We start from the raw sequence: 7,298 nt of genomic DNA on the forward strand, positions 1-7,298 counted from the left end.
CTTCGATTTTTTACATTTAAAAATCCATACTTGCTAAAATTCAATCAAAAAATTTATAATTATTAGATAACTAAATATGTTTTGTTCCATCATATCTGCATAGAGACTAAAACTACGCACACGTAATTTTGTTCCGACTAAAAAATGTGATTTTGTTTAGAATGAAAAAGAAAACTTTGTAACTTTAGAAGAGGAAGGTAAAGATAATTTATATTAGGCCATATTACCAGACGTGAAGCTTTCTTTTATTGTCATTGTCCCAATAATAATTAACAAATTTTCTATAACTTAAAAGAAAATTTGCATTCACATAAGAATTATCATCCACAAGATGAATTTAATTTGTATGCTCAGAAAAAATTAAATCCACAAATCTTTATCACTCTAGTTTCTCATATTAATCACTGAATACCATTCTCTTCATTTTCTTTTTCATAAATAAAACAAGTTATCTGAAGGTTCATTTGCCGAGTAATGATTATCAATGGCGAGAATCAGGTCAAAAATTCGCATTCGAAGCAGTTAAGTAATCTCACTAACTAATCAAAACCTCTGTAAAACTGTTTCAGGTTCAACCCCACATATTTCCTAGATTGCTCCATTCAAAATTTTATTCACTTCGTGTTCTACCGTTCTGGCCAATTCAACGGCTGTTCCAACGTAAGTATGCGGCGTTAACTTTAAGAGATAGGTCTTTGCATTCTGTGGAATATCTAAGCCTTCAATGAAGTCTCTTAAACTTTCTTTGGTAATTGCTTTCCCTCTTGTCAGCTCTTTTAACTTCTCATAAGGCTCAGGAACACTGTATCTTCGCATAACCTATAGAAAGATTTGTAAACTATATCATTGAAAAGTTTTATAAGAAAACTGTACGCAACCACAATAAGCACTGCAATGTTCTATCAGGTCACAAATATATTTTACACATTCTATGTAAACTAAAAAATATTAAATTACGTAAAAACAAAAGCATATACATACCGTTTGTATTGGTTCAGCAAGTATCTCCCAGCATTGGTTCAAGTCTTCGCTCAAGCGAGCTTCGTTGACCTAAGTTGTGGATTATAATATTTACACGGAAGTTCAATGAATAAACAAAAAGAATGCTGTTTATTCCTTAGGTTAAAATACAAAAACGTGAATATCTCACTTGCACTGCAGTTGTGCAAATAGACGGTGACTGCAACTTAGAACGTACATACATCCTTCTCAGATGAACAGTATATTATCTATATATATAATGAATTTAAGAGAAAAGTAACACAAATTCCGTGTTGAATTGCATACCTGAAGCTTCCCAATTCCTTGAAGTGTGCTTTTATATGCAAGAAGAGAATGACCAAAATTGACACCCATGGTCCTTAAGACAGTTGAATCAGTCAAATCCCTCTGCGAAACAAAAAAGCACAAACTAAAAATTATTACTTCTATGAGCTACTGTAAGAATGGAACATTAAGACAGAATAATGACATTTTCAGCTAGTTATATGAATGATAAACAATGAGAAAGTTTAATTTCAATAAAAAGAAGTTTGATTTTTTTAATTCTTTTAGAACAATTCAGTTTTGAATTTTGTTTGCATCAGCTACTCACACACATTTTCCAAAAGATGTAATTGTAAAATCTTGTCGGTACCATGGTTTAGAATAATGCCAATTATACAATGATGATAATGATTGAATAAAAGAAAGAACATTAAATTCTTGCCTGCCAACGTGAAATCGGCAACTTCATGCTTAGATGAGAAAAACCTCCATTAGCCACGCCTAAATTGCCTTCGCTATTCTCAAAATCAATGGGATTCACTTTGTGAGGCATAGTTGATGACCCAATCTCCCCGGCCTTAGTTGTCTGCAAAACAAGTTTTGAAAATGAAAACCGATTGATATTGTTTTATATAAAAAAAATCACCATTCTTTGGTCATAGATAATGTATTAGAAAACTCACCTGCTTAAAGTAGCCCAAAGATATGTAGCCCCATACATCTCTATCAAAGTCGATTAATATATTGTTGAACTGGATGAATGAATGAAAAATCTTTGCCATGTAGTCATGAGTTTCAATCTACCAATCAAGATGGGTAATATAATCAAATTATTTTGATCTCATAATGCTAACTTCAAATATTCGTATACTCAGGATATAACTATCATAAATAAAAGAGTTTCATTAACACAGCCTCAATGGATGAAAATTCTAAAACAATGCATATACAGGAACAAAGTCTCTAAGATTTAGTTTCTTTAAATGCATAAAAATAGACTAAACCGGAACAGAACAAGAATTGATAACAAACCTGGGCAACATAAGGATTAAAACATAATCCAAGAGAAAGTACAAACTCTTGTGCAATGTCAGGCCACTTAACATCAGGGTACGCAGAAAGATGCGCGTTGTAATTTCCAACCGCACCGGCAAATTTCCCCAAAATCTCAACTTGAGACAGTTCCTTCCTTTCTCTGCTTAGTCTCACAGCAAATATCGCCATTTCCTTCCCTAAAGTTGTTGGTGAAGCTGGCTGAAGAATATCACAGAAAAACTATCAAGTGCAAAGCAAAAATATCACTAGGTCCTAGCTAGTTGCTCTGAGTCGGCATCATTTGAAATATCGCAATTTCACAATTCACAACAATGCATTGATTCATAAATAGTCTCGTAATGCAAACATCAGCTCACCTGTCCATGAGTGCGAGAGAGCATAGAGATATGAGCATTGTCTTTAGCCATTGTACACAAAGCTTTGATTATTTTATCCATGGCAGGAAACATAACAGAATCCATTGCTTCTTTCAACATCAAGGCATGAGCAAGATTATTTATATCCTCAGACGTGCAAGCAAAGTGAAAAAATTCAAGCACCTGTTGAAAAACATTTGCTTAAAAATTATACAATCCAATCAAAAAAATAAAGTGAATCACAAATCACAATTCACAACCTTAGCAATTTCAGCATTTGATTGGCACTTGTGTTTCAAGAAATACTCTACAGCTTTAACATCGTGATTTGTAATCTTCTCAAATCTTTTAATCTCCTTAACATCATCTTCACTAAAGTGATCAATCAAACCTTGTAAGAAAGACTTAGCATCTTCACTAAAAGGAGGAACCTCATTGATTTCACTAATTTCAGAAAGCTTCAGCAACCATTTAATCTAAACAATATAAGCACAAACATAAATTACAAGAATAATAAAAAAAAAAAGGTGTAAAAAAAATAGAAGAATAAAAAAGGGTGTACCTCAACAATGACCCTATAGTAATTGAGTCCATATTCACCCATGATAGGAGCCAAGTGTTTAACTTTTTCCCTATAACGGCCGTCTAATGGGGATAAAGCTGTTATGGTAGATAGTTCGAAGTCGGCGGAATTAAGTCGGGACATGTTGGCGGCGGCGGTGAGGGAATTGGAGATGGTGTGAGAGGGAGAAAGGAAGGAAACATGGGAAGAAGGAAAACGGAGAGGATTGATTTTTAGGGGATTGAAGGTTGTAGGAATTTGGGTAGCGTTAGAGAGTGCCATGAGTGAGACTGAAGTTCTCAGGAAACTCACTTGCTGAGACCTAGTACTTCACTTTCTCTTAGGTGGGATGGTGGTTTTTTAGTTTAGTAAAAAAAAGTATAAAGCTAAAAGATGTGTGAGAGAGAGAAAAAATACCCTTCAAAATTGTGTCACCATTAGCCAAAGGTAGCAAATTCTCCCCCAAAAAATATGGTTAATTTGAGCCACATCTTGTAATTAATTAAACAAAAATTATTTTAAAATTTTTAGGTAATAATTTATTTGGTGCTAAATTTTTTTATTAAATAGTCTAAAGAAACTTTCATTTTTTTAAAATGAATAAGTGAGATGATGTAATTTGAATTTGTGCTCTTCAGTTTGATGTCATTGCAATTTAGTAACTAAGCTTTGTAATTTAGTAACTAAGCTTTGTTAAAGGGACTTTCTTAATTCTTCTAAATTGTTTTTCTAACACAATGATGTATGTATTGAAAGTTTATTTTTAAAAAGAAAAAAATTATGTTTTTATAACTTCCTAAAAACACTATTTTTTTTAATGGGGGTAGTAGTGACACTTCATCACATATATTTAATTAGGCTTAAAATAGTGGTGGCATTTATTAACTTATTTTACAAGTAAAAAAAACTTATAATTTATCTATAAAAAATGGAAAATATCAGTTTGAATTTTTCTAACATGTATTAATTGAAAACAGGTAAAAATGATTGAAAACCCATGATTCTACATGTAAAGACCAAGTCAAAGCAAAACCCCAGTCATAGGCGCACTAAGCATACGAAGAATGCTAGATGGCACAACCAAATGCAAGTATTTCATGGTGAAGCAAGGGTGTGCGTTACGTGCAGAGGTAGTATGCTTAGCGAGGCAATGAGGCTAGGACCACATGGAAGACAATCATAATTTCTTAAGGGAGAAGAAAGTGGGCTCCCTATGTGCAAGGGGAGTGCGCCTAGCGAGGGGTCCAAAATTTTGCCTAAAAATAGGAGTTCTTAGTTCATTGCAAATAGAGTTTCAGTGGAGTGAGGTAGTACAAAATTAGAGTAGGTTCACCTTGGTCTACAATAGAAGAATAAGAAAGGGAGTTCGAAGTTGGAAGTGTTGCTTAAGTGACAGGATAGATAAACTTCCTTTGCGGAATTACTAACAATTACATTAAGATGAGTAAGCATAGCTAAAATCTCTTTGTTGGGGTTAGATGTGGTCATTATATTCATGTGCTAAATATGTTATAGCGTTCTATGTAAATCTATTCATGCTTTAATATTGATAACTTTTTAATTTTAATGGTTGTTTTAGCTTTTATGCCTAAAACTTGTTGTTTTCATGGTGTGACCTGACGACGAAAAGTGTTTGTCATTATTAGATCCAAGATAATCATATATTTGATACTAGCTCCTAGAGATAGGAATATGTTCAATATTCGCATATACTATTGTCATACCTCAAAATTTGTCATTCCCTCCCCTTTTGATTTAAGATTCATTTGTATTCATGAACATCCATATCATCTAGTGTACTAATCTCATCATAGATTCAAAAGTTTTAGGTTGATTATACTTAGCATGGAGCTAGGGTTTGTTTAATGATCAAGTCCTAGGAGTTGTGATGCTACAGTCATTGTGGAGAGCCCATTATGGGGATCAAAGGAGCAAAACCATAGTTGCTAGATACTTGAAGCCTTGGAGGTTGGATCTTGGTGTTCAATCCATGACAAACCCTAATTCTTGATCTTAAGGTTTGTGAACCTTGTGGTATTGCTTTGAGAGAGTTGAAAACCCTAGTTTGGCTCATTGCATTGATGATTTGTTACCCACTTGGTTTGAGGCTTTGGTTATTGTTTGACTTTGAGTTTTTACCTAGTTAAACCATAGTCCTTGGGGCATTGTGATTGGCCTAGAGTCATGCTTACATTCATATTTCATTGCATATTGTCATTGGTCTCATTTGATCTAAGTCACTTCATCTATTAATTCTCTAAAGTCATCATTGGTCCAAGTTTAATTCATTAGTTCCATTGGTCCAGGTTTCATTGTTTTATATTGGTCAAGTCATTGCATGATCATTAAGTTTCATTATCATTCATTCACTTAAGACATTGATTTCATTGAACTCTATTCATTCATTAGAACATGGTTTAACCAGAGAAGTTCATTTCATTCATGATATAGTCCACACATTGCATTGAGGAAAATTACAAGATTACATCATCTTTTTGCATAAGTTGACTTTTGGTCAACTGTTGACTTTTTTTGTCAATCAGTCGATCAAAGCCAACTCACCATGCCATCATCCCTCAATCCCTATAGTCTTTTTCTTTTCTATCCATCACCCACCTAAAAACCTAAGATCCAAAGATCACATGATCCATGATTCATTTTAAACAAAAGTCATTTTCCAACCATGTTCCTTTTTCAATACAAACCATAAACCATGTTACATGTCCATTTCCAAGTCATTTTCCAACCGTGTCCATTTCAAATTATATAAACCATGTTTATTTCAAACCATAGACTATGCTCATTTTAAAAATCTTGTTCGTGTTTAACTAACCATAATCCATGTCCATTTCAAAAGTCAATTTACATTACATAAGCCATTTTAAACCAATACATGATACATGTTCATTCCATTACAACCATAAACCAATTCACATATTGACATATACAATACACAACCAAATACATGACCTAAACTTCATTACAACACAAACAAAAACACATATAAAACCTAATGTAAATAGTCATAAACCTAGCCAAGTCAATTGCAATTATCCAACCATCATGCCCACCACAAACCAAGGTAAGACCAGCTTCTGCAAAACAAGTCCAAGCTCACAACATTAGTTCCAAACGCAAACATCAGGCCCTGACTTTAACAAAGTAAAATCAACTTCCACACAGGAAAACCATTCCAAGTAGAAATTTGAAATGCATAACATCACCATATAACACACCTGCATTTTCATAACATTGCCTCTGCAAATTCATTCAGCCTACAACAAATTCCATAACTCAGCAGCTCATTAATATTTCCACTCATCTGCAAAATCCAATTCAACCTGCATTCACATAACAAAGTTATAATTTTTCATCTGCAAAATTTCTTAACATAGTGAAAACAGATTAACTCATACTCTCTAATCAACAACAAATTCACTTCACTTTTGTAACAGAACCTTCAACCATCTAATCCACTGTGTATCTCCACTCTAACTTCAATTCTCTTCTAAACTAACTGCACAACTAATCCACGTTACCCTAACTAACATTTAACCAATTTCTAACAGTTAACTAACTATTAACAAGCATCTAACAACTTCGCATAGATTGAAACTAACAGACCTAACAAAATCTAACATATAAAACACCTATAAATAACATAACACTACAACTTTCAGAAAACGATTTTTCATTCCTCAAATTCAATAAACAATTCACGATTCAAAAACAGTTAGATTCTCATCATCACTCTCACACAGTTACGAAATCACCAAATCTCAGAGTTTGCAAGCTTCAAGATTCTCTCTCTCTCTCTCTCTCTCTCTCTCTCTCTCTCTCTCTCTCTCTCTCTCTCTCTCTCGCGCGCGCGCGCGTTCACACAACAATCACAGTTCATAGAGATTGATAAGGAGTAGAAGAGAAGAACAAAGAGGAAGAAATAATTCAAGAGAAGAGGATCTTGTACTTGACTTTGGCACTGTTCTAGTGAGTCTTCAGCTTTTTATTCATCATTTCGATATGTAGAAGTAACTAGTGTATAGCTTTAGATTAGGGGA

At 33.6% G+C, this 7,298-nt stretch overlaps 1 protein-coding gene across 1 annotated transcript; it reads right to left on the minus strand.

Annotated features, from left to right (window-relative positions):
- Positions 1-397: 397 nt before the first annotated feature.
- LOC127092683 (uncharacterized) lies at positions 398-3,634 on the minus strand. Its single transcript, XM_051031563.1, has 9 exons — positions 3,241-3,634; positions 2,939-3,154; positions 2,679-2,861; positions 2,299-2,520; positions 1,950-2,066; positions 1,709-1,852; positions 1,288-1,389; positions 982-1,050; positions 398-819 (listed from the first exon to the last, which is right to left on the minus strand). The coding sequence occupies exons 1-9, from the start codon at positions 3,520-3,522 to the stop codon at positions 589-591; spliced, it is 1,566 nt and encodes a 521-aa protein (XP_050887520.1). The 5' UTR covers positions 3,523-3,634; the 3' UTR covers positions 398-588.
- Between the last annotated feature and the right edge of the window lie 3,664 nt (positions 3,635-7,298).

Source organism: Lathyrus oleraceus, chromosome 6 (genome assembly GCF_024323335.1).
Source record: "Lathyrus oleraceus cultivar Zhongwan6 chromosome 6, CAAS_Psat_ZW6_1.0, whole genome shotgun sequence".
NCBI lineage: Eukaryota > Viridiplantae > Streptophyta > Magnoliopsida > Fabales > Fabaceae > Lathyrus > Lathyrus oleraceus.

Excerpts from the sequence above, each read along its gene's own strand:
- LOC127092683 (XM_051031563.1), bottom strand. The coding sequence starts at position 3,522 with ATGGCACTCTCTAACGCTACCCAAATTCCTACAACCTTCAATCCCCTA. Across the intron at positions 2,521-2,678 it reads TCTCTCGCACTCATGGACAG|CCAGCTTCACCAACAACTTT; the intron begins GTGAGCTGATGT and ends GATATTCTTCAG. Across the intron at positions 820-981 it reads TTGCTGAACCAATACAAACG|GTTATGCGAAGATACAGTGT; the intron begins GTATGTATATGC and ends ATCTTTCTATAG.